Below are 17205 nucleotides of genomic sequence, written 5' to 3'. Positions count from 1 at the left end.
AAAAGCCTCTCCGAGGCCTGACGCCACACCCACTGTGTCTGTCGTTGGCACCTCCCGTCACAACACACACACACATACAGTGCCCTCCAAAAGTATTGGAACAGTGAAGACAAAATTGTTCTGTTGGCTGTGGAGTCAGGACATTTGCAAATATGATGAAAAGATGAATATGAGACAAAACTACAGAATGTCACATTTTATTATTAGCCATTTCAACACATAAATATTTTACCAAATAAAAAAAACAGCACTTTTAGAGTTCATCCCACTCATTGATGTGAGCATAAGTATTGGGACAGCTGAACATAAGGCAGATATAAAAGATTAAAAGCTATTATTTAGTTGCAGATCCCTTGTGTGCAATCATAGCAGTGAGTCTGTGACCCATAGACATCACCAGACTCTTGGTCTCATCCTTTGAAATACTTTTCCCAGCCTTTAATGCAGCCAATTCCAATTGTTGCTTGTTTGGGGAATTTCTGCCTTTACTCTCCTCTTCAGCTGCTGAAATTCATGTTCAATCGGATTTAAATCTGGAGATTGACTTGGGCAATCTAAGACTTTCCATTTCTTTGCCCTTATAAATTCCTTGACTGAACTGGCAGGGTGTTTTGGGTCATTGTCCTGATGCAATATGAAGCACTTCCCAATGAATCTGGTGGCATTTTCTTGAATATTGGTAGGCAAGATGGTTTTGTACTCTTCCAAATTCATTCTGCTACTGTCATCATACATTAAGTCATCAGTAAAGTTGAGAGGGTCTGTTCCAGAGGCAGCCATGCATGCCTATGCCATGACACCACCTCCACCATGCTTTACAGATGAGGCTGTATGCTTGGGATCATTTACAGTTCCATTTTTTTCTCCACATTTTTGCTTTCCCATCACTTAGATAAAGGTTCAACTTTGTGTGTGTGTGTGTGTATATATATATATATATATATATATATATATATATGTGTGTGTGTGTGTGTGTGTGTGTGTGTGTGTATATATATTAGCTGGGAATCCCTGGTTTACATTGTGCTGATATCAGTATTGTGCTGCCCTGATGAATAGCAACAATATTTGTGATCCTCATCAGACAGCAGACACAAAAACAAATGACTCTCACTACAATGAGTTATTACACCTATCACTACGAAAAGAGAAATAAGAAAACAGAGGGAGAGGAAAGAAAGACAGATCCACATGACAGCAGAACTACTGACAGACACAGTGCCAACAAAAAAGGCACAAGGTTGGAATAAAAATCATACAGGTCGATATTCACAAAGCCAGCTCTTGTTTGACATACACTCACTTTCATGCATACTAAAAAACGTAAAATCAATAACGGAGGCATAGCGCTGTCTGAAAGAGAGAGAGACACAGATAAGAGAGAAAGACAAAGGCTCTTTTTAAAAAGCATTAACTATAAATAGAAGGTGAGTGCATGCATCCAAAGCAAGCATTTTAACTCACTAACTCTGAAATAAAGTGTATGGGATGTGAGGATGGCTGGCGGCATTATTCAGGACTTGTGCATTAAAGCACCATAAGTCAGAAATGCAACAAGGAACTGTACACTTGAACATCACATCCAAATGTGCTTGCTGAACGTTTTATTTTGAAACCACAAGCATTAATAAAGCAGAACAGAGACAGCTTACTTTTTCAAGCTTGGTTCCAGTATTTTTCACATTTATTTCTCCATAGGGATTTAAAAAAAAATCTAATACAGAGAGACTGAAGATATCTATCACAATGTTACAGACTTAGTTTTGAAGAATAAATAAATAAATAAGTCTATAAGTCTGCTCTGCTTATAATTAAAGGGGTCATATGACGTTGCGAAAAAGAACATTATTTTGTGTATTTGGTGTAATGCAATGTGTTTATGTGGTTTAAGGTTCAAAAAACACATTATTTTCCACATACTGTACATTATTGTTGCTCCTCTATGCTCCGCCTTTCTGAAACGCGCCAATTTTTACAAAGCTCATCATTCTGAGAAGCGAGGCGTGCTCTGATTGGCCAACTATCCAGTGCGTTGTAATTGGCCGAATACCTCAAGTGTGAGACGGAAATGTTACGCCCCTTACCGTATTGTGATGGCGTGTCTCGGCGCGACGACACAAAAACAATAAAACCCATTATAAACGAGGCATTTGTTGCATCCAGCGGGGACATAATTACTGATTATAATGACTTATACTGTCTTTTTACGCATCGCGTTGCATCGTGCCGCGTAAACATTACCATGTCTGCATTTGTGATCGTAGAAACGTCAAACAACAAGCACTACTCTACACTGCTCAAAACTCGCGTTTGAATTGTCAGTGGCAAATTCTTCAAATAAGATAACGTACTTACAGGCTGTGAGTAAGAAGTGCCAGACTGTCCTTGCAAAGTTTGAACTGCCCACTTTATAGAAACAGTCTTTGAGCACAGCTGGCAGGCAACTCCCAGGTTCAGGAAATAGTCCTCCGTTAAAATCCGCTGCACACACTCTAATATTTAGGTTGAACTGTTCTGGAACAGTGTTGTAAATGCAACTTAACCACTGATTTCTAGTTGTGTCCTCTTTTGGAAGCCCAAACAAAGTAGTTTCGCTTTCACGACGAAACACAGCGTCTCCAGGACATGGCACCGGGGATAGCAACAACACTACAGCGAGAATAAAGATTACGCCCTCTTTCTTTGCGTATACGTTTGGCCGGTGTTTTGCAAATCTTCCCACACTGTGACATAGACATGTGGGGGTGTGTTTGAATGAGCCAGTTTAGGTGAGCGTGGTCGAGTCTTAACTTTTATAAAGAATATCTCTTTGGTTTTGAGACTTTAGTCTTTGCAACTTCAGGGATCTTATCTATGCATGAACAGCTTGTAACACTCCAAAGAGAAAGGAAAACTTAAAAACACATCATATGACCCCTTTAAAATATCATTGTTCACCAACCTGGATTTATATATTTTTTTCTACTTTTCATTGCATTTGTCGCAATGCTATTTCCTTCTCCATGAAGGATACATGTGACACTGCCATAGAATTTTTCCAAAATTGGGAGGGTATATACAGTATGATGCCTTACAATGATGCCTTAAAATGCTGCCTGCAGAAGAAAGCTTACTGGATTATGGAACAGTTGTGATATATTCATTTAAATCAAACACATCACATTAAAAGTGTGTGAAACATTTATGAAACCCACTCTGTGGTTGATATTAGACAACAAAGCATGCTTCGTAAGATGTAGAATGACTAAACCAGTCTGTGCTTGCCACTCTGATTCCATGTGTGAGTGAAAGAGAGAGAAAATTTGAGAATGAGATAGAGCAGCCCATCAATCAGAGAGATGTGCCATAGCCTTGACAAGCTTTTCAGACCAAGTGAGGGACTCAGGCTTTAGAGAACAAACACAGGCAGCAGGGTCGCTGAAAAAAAAAAAAAAAGACACTTGAATCAACCTTTCCAAATTGGCGTCCCTCTAAATTAGTGCCGTACCACAATCGATGTGGAACAGATCCATCCTTCCACGCTGTGGAGCCTAGGAAGTGTCACTGGATATTTTAAAGGGTTCTTAAGGTCTGACAGCATCTGCTTTGTTTTCTTCTGTTTTGCTGAAGTGTTAAATCAGGCTTCACTGAAGGGAGAGAAAGTCTGAGCAATTTGGATTCAACACATTTGTGTTTGTGAGCCAACAAAATTGTTTTTTACTGACAGGGTAACTTGCAATACACCATCTGAAAATGGAGGTGGTTCATCCAGCCATTAAAGAGCAAATAAAGACCTAACTGCATGTATACAATGTTTGTCTATCGCTTGTTTTTATCTCAATTTTAACTTAATATTCAGTCAGTCCGATCAGTGGAGATTTTTAGATTTCTTTAGAAACACGTCTTACACACTTGGCATTTCATTTGGGGCAATCTTGGGAAGTGGAGTTATTTTTGATTTTGATATTTTTGATTAATTGCACTGAAATGAAAATTTAAGGTTACAGTCTGTGCTGGCTGTGATACAAATAAAGACTGTGTTCTGCAAAAAAAAAAAAAAAATTCTTTACATTGAATTAACTTTGCGGGTTCCATGCAACAACAAACAATCAGTGTAATCCAATTCACAAACAGATAATTGGTATGAGCCAGATCTTTTTAGTTAATGAAAAAAACACAGCGTGACCAGCGTAGCTCAGTTCCACAATCAAAATCAAATCAAATCAATATAAAATCAAACCAAAATCAATTCAAATCAAAACTTAATCAAATCAAATCACAACTAAAAGAAATCACTTGGAATTGCATTAAAACTAACCAAAGCAAAATAGATTAAAATCAAAATAGAACTTAAACAAAATCGAATAAAAATCTCAATCAAATCACGTCAAATTTAATTAAGAGACTGGATCAAAATCAAAACCGTATAAAATCTAATTTAATCTAACTGCATTGCACTAAATCAAATCAAACACAATCACACTGAATCAAATTAAAGCAAAACAGAATCAAATCAAATCCAAATTTAATTAAATTAAATCACACTGAATTAAATCACATTAAAAAAAGAGAATCAAATCAAAACTGAAAGAACTCACATGGCAGAACAGATTAAAATCAAAATAGAACTTAACCAAAATCAAATAAAAATCTGAATCAAACTGAATCAAGAGATAAATCAAAACCATATAAAATCTAATTGAATCTAATTGCATTGCACTGAAACAAATCAAATTAAATTAAATCAAAACTGAATCAAATCAAATCAATTAAAATCAAATCAAAATTATAATTGTGTTAAATAAAATCAACTCATATTGTATAGACTCAAAATCAAATTAAATAAATCAAATCAAAGCAAAACTGTGCTAAATCAAATTGCACTGAACCAAATTAAATCAAAACTTATCCTTTAAAGGCGCCATAGAATGCATTGATACAGTATTTTAAATTGTTCTCTGATATCTACATAGAAGGTATGTGGCTTCTGTAAGGGCAAAAAAATGTCCATTTAAAACCCTAGGATTTCTCCCTAGAATGAAACGGTCTGTTATTAGCTTATTTGGCAGGTTCATGAATAATAATGAGCTCTGTTCTGATTGGCTGTTTCACAGTGCTGCTCAATGTTGAGCTCTGCTCTGATTGGCTGTTTCACAGTGCGGCTTATTTCAATAACTCACAGCAAGAAGGAAACACAGGGAGGAAAATATATATTTAAATACTTTCTCTCGCAGTTATATCGGCGGGTAATTATACTGTATATAAAATGCGGGCATCAGGGAGCCGCTATTAAAACGCGAGGCATTGAAACTGCTTTTGATTGATCGGTCGATCGCGTTATAGTTTCACTTTCAAGATACGCGATCACACTATGTTTATACTATGAAGCGGCAGTACTTACCCCACATTTTACAAGATCAGATGCTTGTCAGTGGTGCTCAGGATCTGTAAATCATTCGCCATCATCCTCATCTCTCCTTACTCTGTTTATGTGGTAAGTGAAATCTTATGTACTGTAATGTAACAGGCTACAGCTAGCAAGCAGCTAACCATGTCCCTTTAGTGGCTCGCATTATTTTAGTAGAAAGCGTTATTTGCTTTCCGTGCCTTTCTGAATAAAGACACCAACCCATCCCTGCACTTCACATCCCCTGCACAGCCTGAAACATAACATTTATTTCCATGGTCTGCCATTTTCGCTGTTGTCCTCGTTGTTTCTTTACAATACCTGCAGAACTTCTAATGATTCGGTTGTGTAGGTTCGGCTGGCGGCTGGCCTAGAACATGGGCGGGTTTATGCAAATGTTGGGGGCGAAGTGATCCCGACTGTTGCGTAAGTCGTTGTTATGTTCTGATTCGCCTATTTTTCAGTGGTCTTTTTTATTCATGAGATTTACATAAGAAGGAGGAAACTATGGTGTTTGAGGCTCACTGTATGTCATTTCCATGTACAGAACTGTTATTATTTAACTATGCCAAGGTAAAGACAGTTTTTCATTCTATGGCACCTTTAAAATCAGGGGTGTCCAGTCCTGTTCAGTTTAACTCCAATCCCTTCGGCAGGCTGAAACCAAAATCTACAGGACGTTGGCCCTTAAGGAGCAGGACTAAACTGCTTTAAAATGAACAGACAAAAAATGTTGATCTGATAGTTGGCTTGGTATATTTGTACACCTCGTAGATCAGCAGCTGAACAGAGGTCGTGAGCCTCTTGAGTCGCTGTGGGAAGTGAAACTGAACGCAGTGTGCTATCTGAAGAATAGTGGTACATTCTCCATCCTGGCCTTCAATACCTCTTTCTTCAGTTTGCAAACCCTCCCTAAGACTTCTCAAGCTTTCATGGTGCAATTCTGCAGTAACTCACAGAAACCGGCGCCCGTGTGCTCGGGTCAGCAGAACCGCTCTGATTCTGTCCACAGTCAGGACACAGCAGAGTTTGTTCTAAAACCGCTGCCATTCTGGTGAAACTGCACCCTGGGAAAGATGATTTCGAGTGACTTACCGCTGGGCCGCGTGGAGACTGCAGCGTTGAAACCGTTGGCTCCAAGATGCGTTCGTCTGAAAGTCAAGTAAATAAAAGAAAAATTAGAGCACTTTAAACACTCATTCCCTCCTCAATTGTTTATATTTGCAAAAACTGAAGTATCTCCTTCACGGCAGGTTTCTAATTGTGTTAAATAATGAGTAAATAATTGAGTTGAGCTGCTAAATAACACCAATGACAACAGCTAAGGATTATTAAATGTTTCATGGTTAAAAATAAAAACTTAAAACCATGCAAATTACACTTTTTTTTCTCTTTTTCATCACATGTTTGGACTTACAATGGCTATGCATTGTCCATAGGATCATAAGTTGCCATATTTGTTCACAGTGGATTACTATTCCAGTTTACACAGCATTACGTCAGCGAAATGTGGACTCTGAGGACTGCTAAGGCTCATTTGTGACAAGGCCCTAGGCTATCTGGCCAATACTCATTTGCATTCATGGTGTAAAGACAGCCTGAATGACCCACCGAATGAATCACATTTGTCACGTAAGCCTGGCAGCGGTAGAAAGGGCTTGGGCTGGGCGAGAGATGAGGTTAGAGTCACAGTGAACAGAACATCATTCTCTCGGTCAGATAATGAGGTCAGCTCTATACGCCACTATGAATGACCTCACACAGACACCTGGTTTATACCCAGAATTAACATCAGCCTTTAAAAGGGATTGAAAGAATTGTGCAATCTGATCATTTAAATAAGATTCAGATGTCATTTAAAATGCATATGACCACTTCATATAGTTATGTTAACTGATGACATGTAATCTGGATTATGTAATCAGATTCCAAAATTAAGGATTTACTTAATTGTAATTAGATTAAATAACATATTAAAATACTCGTAATCAGACTACAGTTACTTTTTTATGGATTACATGATTAATTACACAATAGCAATACATTATTCATAATTTATTGATCCTCCCTAATTCCTGTTTTTCATCTTTTAAATGTTTCTTTCTAAAATAGCCTACTGCTTATATACACTCAGAAAGTCTTCCAGTTTTGTGGACATTCACACAGAGACCAGTCATTACTCAGATGGCGACACAGCATCTGACCATTTGATTTACAAAAATGATTTCAGGTTTAAGAAGTGTTTAATATTGCATCAACTGCTGATGAAAACATTAATTTTTATACGAATGATCACGTTATTTAACCGTGTATTTCTGTGTCTTTAGAAGACTTTTGTTTTTCAAACACATTAAAATGCACAAATTCATGAATTCACAAACTTTTTTTCTCATCCTCTTTCACCTGATATATTTACTTGAAGTACCCCTGAGATTTAAAAATAAATATTTTAATAATTAAATATCAAATTTGCATGTTCACGGTTCTCTGACATTGGTTATGGTCACATGAAATGTGGGTAAACAAATAAAATATTTCTTTTTTTTAGTAAGTGTTTTATGTTGACTGATTTCATAATGACTTATTTTACTTAACATTTGTATGGTTTATTTAATTATTAGCTTTTCAATAAACTCACAAGGAACTCACCCCTGCAGTTCCTTAATAAACCCCAGTTTGGGAAATCTTTGATGTAATGTATTGTTTAATACACTTCATGTTGTTAATAACAATGAATGTAATACATTTTCTTAATCTTTGTATTTTTATATCAATATGGTACAAGATTATCAATCAATGTGATAAACAAGATAGGTCAAAAGTAATCTAAAAGTACTCTGATTATGTTACCTAAAATGTGAAATGTAATGGACTACGTTATAACTACAATATTTGTCATGTAATTATCAATCAGTAACGGATTACAATTTGCAAGTAATCTACCCAGCTCTGTGTGTCATGTACAACTTAATCGGCCCGTCCACTTTTTTCTGTCAATATCTTTCCTGTTGATATCTTTACTGATCAATTTAATGCATCCTTATTGGTCACAAGAGACACACGTTACTGCCGGATGTAACTGCCAATCATCTCGTCTGACCACCTGTGATCGAATCACCCGAGATGGATGTTAACAGTGGGTGTAAACAGGGCCAAAGTATCAGGAAACTGAATGACAGATTCTCATTTGCAACGAATGCTGCACATTTGTGCTCCTTTATCTGATCTAAACCTCTTCAAACACAATTACCAGATGCTTGGATGAGAAGGCCATAAGCTCCCTTATGTTAAACCAGACATTTTTTATGACTCATTCTTGTTTTCGGTAACTGATTTTTATAAGATAAGCGCCTGACAAGTGTGAAATCCTGTGAGAGTCTGAAATTGGGCGCTTGGGATTTGACACCAACAGAAGTGATGTAACTCTAACAGAATGTGCTAAACCATCTGTGCTTAAGGGACATGGGCGAACAAATAAGTGTACATTAATCAATTTTCCTTTAAAATGAAAAGTGAAGCCAAAACCAAAAAAAACCCATATCTGCTTTAATATAGGAGCTACAAGGAGTAGCTTTCTAATGTTCTGGCTTATTATTGAATGTCTGACCCTTGATGTGTCCATCCATTAAGTGTAAAACCCCTGGTTAACGGGCCTGAGGGGGTTTGCACTACAGGCTTTTGTGACTTCCCGAAGCCCTGACTGAGTAAATGTTCTGGATGGATTTTTATTTAAGGAGAACATCCTCTCAGCCACCCTGGTGTGCTTTGTCAGCTGGATTTTCACCTTCCTGTCTGGAACAACAGATATCAAACCTGAGTGGTGATTTCTTTGAGTTTGTGAAGGGAACATTAATGATTAACCTGTCTGATAATCAGAGGGATGTGACAAGAGACTCTAATTAACCTGCTTGACCCAGAGGATACATTTTTTTAAATGAAAAAAAAAAAAACAAAACAAAAAAAACATTAAAAAGCTGCTGCTTTGAAATGAAAAAAAAAAAACACGCAGATAGCAATGTAGGTGCAATATAGCGCACATCGACTTTCATGATACTTTTAATGTGCTTTTTGTGCAATTTTTTAAAGCTCATTTAAAAGTCATACAATGACATGTTCGTGAGTAAAACTCTCCCTCATTAACTTTCTGTAAGCTCAATATTTTAATATTACTGAAAGCATCATAACATGTAACATGAAAAAATTACAAATTTCATCTTTAAATTGTATCAGTATCAAAAAATTACAATACATCGTTTAAAGGTTTGGGGTCGGTGAGATTTTAGCGTTTTTGAAGAAGTCTCTTCAAGGCAACATTTATTTGAATTAAAAAAATAATAAAACAATAAAAACTGTAATTTTGCTAAATATTTTTACAAATTTATAGTAACTTTTTTCTACATATTTTAAAATTTAATTGATTCTAGTGATGGCAAAGTAGAATTTTTACAAGCCATTACTGCAGTCTTCAGTGTCACATGATCCTTCAGAAATCATTCTCATATGCTGATTGTGCGCTGAAGAAACATTTCTTATCAATTTTGAAAATTGATGATGAATATTTTGGTGGAAACAGTGATAATTTTTTTTCAGGATTTTTCGATGAATACAAAGTTTAAAAGAACAATTTGTTTGAAATAGAAATCTTTTGGAGCTTTATAAATGTCATTTTTAATCAATTTAGTTTAGATCAATTAATTTGTTAAAAAAATCTAGTAAGGTATCTATAAATTATAAAATGCTTAAATATTATGAAATGAAATGAGACACTAAAATAACATCCTCTCTACATGATTGCACATCAGGCACAGTTGCTGGTACTGTCAAAGAGGACATCCAGAGATGTGTCTGCATGTGTGGCAGCGTTTCCTTGCTGAGTGAAGGTGACCACACTGTTGGGTGATAACATGTCTCACAGTAATGCCTCCGTCTGATGCTCAATCTGTTTCTGCTACATGTGTGAACTCATCACCCCATCCAACACACTTTCTCTCTCTCTTTCTCACTCACTTTCTAACTGTCTTACACCCTCCCTCTCATTTACACTTCCTCTCCTTTCTTCGCACCCTCTTATTCCCTCATGTGTAACTTTCACTCACACCTTTTTAATCAAATTTTGGGAGGTTTTTGGAGAAACTCCAAAATGCAATATATTTCTTCCCATTAATCCTGATATGACAGAACAATGGAGAGAAAGACAAGTGATGACCAATTACCTCACATCTTGCTCTCTTTCTGACAGCTCACTAAACTCAGAAATCAAAAATCACATCAAACGCTGCATTAAAAAACAACCTAAAAAAAAAATTACACACACATATATTGAAAAGGATTCAAAAAGGATTCAAAACGTTTATTGTCATATGCACAGTGAGGAAAAGCAAGTTTCCCTGTACAATGAAATTCTTTCTTTGCAGTCCACACTGAATGCCAAGACAAGTGCAAATTATGTAAAAATAAAAACAAACATACACCTAAATAGAATAAGAATAAATAGAAAAATACACATAATTAAGAAAAAAGAAAACAGTAGTGCAGTAGTCTGTAACAATTGAGTGCAACTACATAATAACAATAGCAGCTTTAACATTAATAATGTGCAAATCAAGATGAAGATACTTGATATGAAATAGCAGCAGTAACATTAGCAATGTGCAAAATTTTAGCTGTAGCAGTTCAGTCCACATATTCTATGAGATATGTGAGACTAGTCTGTGTTCACTGGCTACCCGTTTAACAGTCTAATGGCTGAGGGGAAGAAGGAGTTCCTTAATCTGGAAGTCCTACATTTCACACTCCTGTACCTCCGTCCTGAGGGTAGGAGTGTGAACAGTCCATGTTGTGGGTGGGTGGGGTCCTTAAGGATGGAGGCAGCTCTCCTGTGAACTCTGCGATGGTAAATGGTCTGCAGGGAGGGCAGTGGAGTCCTGATGATCTTCTCAGCAGTCTTCACCACTCTCTGCAGACGTTTGCGGTCCCTCACTGTAGTGCTGCCATACCACACGGTGATGCAGCTGGTCAAAACGCTCTCAACAACACAGCTGTAGAAGTTGCTGAGGATCTTAGGTGACATGCCAAACTTTCTCAGCCTTCTTAGGAAGTACAGCCGCTGTTGTGCTTTCTTAACCAGCTGGGTGGTGTTGAGTGTCCAGGTGAGGTCCTCGCTGATGTGGACACCCAAGTATTTAAAACTGCTCACCCTCTCCACTTCAAGGTCTCGGATAATCAGTGGCTGGTGAGTTCTCCTCTCCTTCCTCATGTCCACTATCATCTCCTTTGTCTTGTCCGTGTTGAGGGCGAGGTTGTTGTCCTCACACCATGTCATAAGACTGGCCACCTCCTTCCTGTAGGCTGCTTCATCTCCACCAGTGATCCGTCTTATCACTGCAGTGTCATCAGCGAACTTCACAATGATGTTGTCCTTGTGGAAGGCGACGCAGTCATGTGTGAACAGTGTGTAGAGGATGGGACTGAGAACACACCCCTGTGGGGTGCCAATGTTTGTTATAATGGTGTCTGAGGTCCTATTTCCAATCCTGACAGACAGTCGCAGAGTGTGGGGTGTAGTCCAAGTGCAAACAGTTTGTGGGTGAGTTTATGGGGGATGACCGTGTTGAAAGCAGAACTGTAGTCAATAAAGAGCATCCTGATGTAAGTGTCTTTATCTTCCAGGTGAGAGAGGGAAATATGGAGAGCAGCAGCAATGGCGTCTGAGGTGGACCTGTTGGTCCGGTATGCATACTGCAGGGGGTCCAAAGTGTCTGGCACGCTGCTCTGAATTTGGGCCAGCACCACTCTCTCAAAACACTTTGCGATGATTGAAGTGAGTGCTACTGGCCTGTAGTCATTCAGACAGGTTGGGGGGCTCTTCTTAGGAAGGGGGACGATGGTTGAGGTTTTGAAGCAGGTTGGGACGGTGCTTTGACTGAGGGAGAGGTTAAAGATGGACGTGAGTACGTCGACCAGCTCTGTTGCACAAGCTCTGAGGGCCCGCCCAGGTATGTTGTCTGGCCCTGCTGCCTTGCGGGGGTTGATCTTCCTCAGTGCTTTGTGTACCACAGCTGATGAGACGGTAGGAGGGGGGGGGTTGGGTGGTCTGAGTGTGTGTGTGCCTCCTCTCTGTGTTGACGTTGGAGGTCTCGAAAAACGGGCATAGAATGTGTTGAGGTCATCCGGCAGGCTGTCTGAGGGGCTGATATTAGTGTTTGTGGTGGTCTTGTAGTCAGTAATGTGCTGCAGGCCTTGCCACATCCGTCCGGCGTCGGCAGTAGAGTAGAAACTGTCCAGCTTCTCTTTGTACTGCCTCTTAGCCGCTGTAACGGCTCTTCTCAACCCATACTTTGCAGCTTTGTACTCAGTCTCGTTGCCTGATGTAAATGCAAGAGATCGAGCACGCAGCATGTGGTGTACCTGGGTGTTTATCCAGGGCTTCTGATTGGGGAACTTCTTGACTTGTATGGTATGTATGATGTTATCAACATAATTGCTAATGTAGCCAGTCACATACTCAGCATAATCCTGTACACTGACAGAAGAGTCCTCCAAAGTGGCTGCAGCTTTAAACACATACAGTTTGATCGGCAGCATCAGCTACTTTCAAAGTATTTAGTCTCAGAAACGAGATCTCCAGAGACAGAACCAATCAACTCTTGATTGACTTCCTGCATAATGTGGACGGACAGGCTGCCATGTCAGCGGTGATTCACGCGGGCTAATCGAACTGCTGACATGTGCACTACGAAATGCGCTCTCATAAATACACATGGATGTTCTCACAACTACACTTTCATTATGAATCATGCATTGGTAAATACTGTGCACGACTGGCTAAAGGGCAAAATCACAGGCCATCTTTTTGCTTTGATCAGCATTCATTGGTAGTAGATAGAACAACCAACATCAAAGAGAGAAATGAACAAATTCTGATCATCGCTGCCTGCGTTTCACACTCTTCTCTTGCTCTCTGGCTCTTTGACAGTCAGAACGCATAAAAACAATGCACATTTTTGCTGTGAAGAGATGGGAGAAGTTTATAAGGTAGTTCATGAAATATTAACAGATTTGTTTTTAAGCATTTAAAGCCAAGCATGTAGATTTTATAAAATACCAAAGACAACTATGACCCAGCTGAATAGTATCAAAATATTATATCCTGACCAACCAACCGTGACTCAACCAATGGCACTAGCTGTAGGTTATCTGTCAATATTAATGAAGAAATCTCAGAGACATAAGTAGCGATAGAGAGATGGTAAGGTGTTTGAAGATTCATGCATGCTGGGAGTCCATGTCTTAGAAGAGAGAGAGCGAGAGAGCGAGAGAGAGAGATTATAGACTTGGCCGAGTGCCTGGCCCTCAGGCCAGAAGCTTCATCCCTCTTTGCCCAGGAAGGTAGAGCTCAAGTGAGGAGGAGTTAAAGAAGCAAGAGTGAAAGAAGAAGACAGCAAGCATATGCTACTGTCTTCTTTCATTCTGCCCCTGACTATATGACTTGGCAAAACCTGAGACATTCAAATTGACCAGAGCACATTTCACCCGCACAGCACTACAGAAGTCGTGCTGGTGGGTCAGACCCCCAACCTCCAAACATTTTACCAACCAGGAGCTGATCGCTATCTGAATCTGTGAAATGCGAGATATGCAAAATCTCCCTTTTAATTGGAAGGCAGAGATTGTGACAGAAAAGTAATTAGTAGTCATTAATTCTGTAATTATTTCCCCCAACATATTAAGGGTGATTCATTTGGGCATGACAATTCTTCCTCCAACTATTCAGGATCAGATCCATAATAATTCATAACAAAAATGTCAAATTAATTATTAATAATTTGGGTTAAGGGAAAACAGTACTTGGTAACTTGGTAACAAATACTTGGCAACTTTAACAGGCAAAGACAAAAAGACTGAATAAGATATATTCAAATACGTTTCAATATATTTATTTATTTAAAAATATATACAGTTAGGTCCATATATATTTGGACACAGGCACATTTTTTATTATTTTAGCCACTGACCAAAACATATTCAAGTTACAGTTATATAATGAATATGGGCTTAAAGTGTACACTCTGAGCTTTAATTTGACCTAACTGTATATATTTAAAATAAGTCTATTAATGCTAACAGCTTGTGCCATCGCAAACCATCTTTTGGTATTAAAATAGTACTGTCAGGATTTACTAAAGATGCAAAGTGAAGAATTAGTGCTATTTTTGCGTCTGACCTTATTGAATATGCATTTGTAGGAGTTTCCCTTTCAGACGCAAAATTTATGGGAGGAGAGTTTTAAAATGAGTCACGCAACACTATTCACTAACGTTTGCGCTTGTCAAATTACTGGTAATTGCGCCATTATTTACCGCCCATAAAAGCATGTCTTAAACTATTTTGCATTTGAAATGGCTGCGTTTGTTGTTGCTAGGAGGAGGCATAGCAGGGAACAGAGTGCGAGTGGTAGAAGGGAGAGGATTTTTTCCACACGTATTAATTTATTTGGAATGCCAGAAGAACACATTATCCGAATCTGAACATACTCTTACACTTATTTGTGCGGTGCTTGGTAGATTGCGTTGGTCATTATGGAAATAAGATGTTGCGTCTGTGTTCTTTAATTTGCGCATTGCCAATAAATCACCCGCAGAAATTTCCACGCCCATTGGCGCTGTTTTGGAATTGTTTTGAAATTTTCCAGGATTCTTAATAGAAATCCTTTCTAACTTTATTAAAAAAAAATACATTTACTTTTGATACATTTAATACATCCTTGTTGAATGAAAGTAATACTTTCTAGCTGACGAAGAATCTAACTCCAAGAACTTTTGGGAGATCTTCCTATTGTTAAACCTCCTATCTTAATAAAGACAGAAAACAAACCGTTTTGTACATCATGAGATGCACAGGTATGGTACTCCAAAGGACTGTTTGACAACAACTCAACCAACAAAACTTAGTAACCCAGAACTTTAGATGCCTATTTACACTGTACACTGGAATTACAAATTTAAGAATCTGTTTAAGATCTGTCCTCACATAATATCAAATGAATAAACTAAAGGGAAGTACATTGTATTTCACATTTAGGATGACATCAGATTAATAATTCTGTTAAGAAAAGTTCGTCTCTCAGGTGCTTTGTCTCTAAGCGCAATGAACAGATCCCTAGTCAGACTTTGATGACTCAATAAAGAATCCTGCTGAAGATACACCAGAGTCTCCTAGTCTTTGCTTCTGAGTTTCCTATGCAATAGTCAGTAAAAAGATTAAGCATATTCTTGTAAAACACTTTAAAAAGCCTGTATTTCAATGAAAAATGCAAGACAATTGGCTGGAAATGTAGCAGCACTGAAGACAGACCTTCTACCAAGAGTGGTGTTTAATTTCTGTGTCAACTCTTTGATTATTTCTCTGGATGGAGAATCACAGCCTTGTAAATCTGCACAAGGCAGAAATGAAAGGTCTCACATCCGAGCAGAGAAACAACAATAAACCCTGACTCACCTTGGTATGCTGAAAGTAACTTCTTAGGTGGCGATGTTTCCCGGTGGCTCACTTTCAACGCCGTGCTGCAAGAAGCTCCTTCCACACTAGATGAAAACTTGAACTTGATGACACATTTGCCCGAATTTGTCTGTGAGAAAATTGCAAAACTTTCTTTCAAGAGAGTGTATTCATGAATGTTTACCAGATGTTGAGTACTCGGTGTTATTTCTCTCAACTGGATTCTGAATTCTGGTCGGGTCCCGCTGTTCCCGCGGGAGAGCCGCGGGAATGCATACCTCTACTCTAGAGTGTGAAATCCTCACACATTCAATCTAAACTTATTCATCCCCACTGATGAAGCATTTAGCGTAACTACGGCCTGGGAAAGTTGCCATGGTGAAAGAGCCACAGGAACTGCAGCCCACAATTTCCTAATCATGTTAATCGACTTTAATATGACATCAGTACAATAGAGAAGATGGATAACAGGCTAATGAAAGAGTAATGATGGTTCTTAGTGATTAGAGGACAACTTAGACACTTTGTTGAGCTGTTCCTGTTAAACTGGCCTTCAAATGTTCAAGAACAAGGGGAGACTTTGTACAAAGAGGATGCCTGGGTTAATGTCAGCTAATGAAGAACATCATGTAATAATGTTGTTCAGGACTGATTAGACCAATGACGTGAGTGCCGAAATGAGCCACACATTAAAATCTAGTTGTTGTTGTCTACAGTAGTAGGTCTCAGTTGTCTGCAACTTTTTTGACACGAAGTGCCTTTTTCAAATTAGTATAATTATAAGGCAATGTACAATAACATCAGAGTTTTAAAATGCCCAAGTAAGATCAGAAATAAATGACATAAGGTTTTAGAATGAACATTTTATCATCATTTACTCACCCTCATGTCGTTCCAAGCCTGTATACTTTTCTTTCCTATGTTGAACACAAAAGAAGATATTTTAAAGAATTTTGAAGAACCAAACAGTTGTTGGTCCAGTAAGGAAAGAAATACTATGGAAGTCAATGGGGACCATCAACTATTTGATTACCAGCATTCTTCAAAATATCTTTTTTATGTTCAACATAAGAGAAAAACTCATACAGGTTTGGAATGACATGAGGGTGAGTAAATGATAACGGGTGAACTATCCCTTTCAGATGTCTGATTCATCATGCATTTATTTATCGTCTTGTATTGCATCATTTGGAATGAATAATCAGTTCTGGATTAATGCTTTATTTGAAATGTAACTTTTCAACATGTTTTTCTTTTTCATAATAGCTAAATCTATTGATTTATTTATTTTTTTTCCTTATTTTTCACAATGCTGTTCCTCT

At 38.2% G+C, this 17205-nt stretch overlaps 1 protein-coding gene across 2 annotated transcripts in view; it reads right to left on the bottom strand.

The window, feature by feature from the left end:
• LOC131545438 (nephrocystin-4-like) overlaps window positions 1-17205 on the bottom strand; it is a 171558-nt gene that overhangs the window by 58093 nt on the left and 96260 nt on the right. For both annotated transcript variants that reach the window (XM_058784249.1, XM_058784250.1), the window contains exons 10-11: window positions 15884-16013; window positions 6482-6537 (exon numbers count right to left, since the gene is read on the bottom strand). In XM_058784249.1, the coding sequence (XP_058640232.1) occupies window positions 6482-6537; window positions 15884-16013 (186 nt within the window). The remainder of the gene's footprint in view (window positions 1-6481; window positions 6538-15883; window positions 16014-17205) is intronic.

This window comes from Onychostoma macrolepis, chromosome 08, assembly GCF_012432095.1.
Source record: "Onychostoma macrolepis isolate SWU-2019 chromosome 08, ASM1243209v1, whole genome shotgun sequence".
NCBI lineage: Eukaryota > Metazoa > Chordata > Actinopteri > Cypriniformes > Cyprinidae > Onychostoma > Onychostoma macrolepis.
The sequence above is the reverse complement of the archived record's forward strand: the minus strand, read 5'-3'. Positions and strand labels throughout refer to the sequence as shown.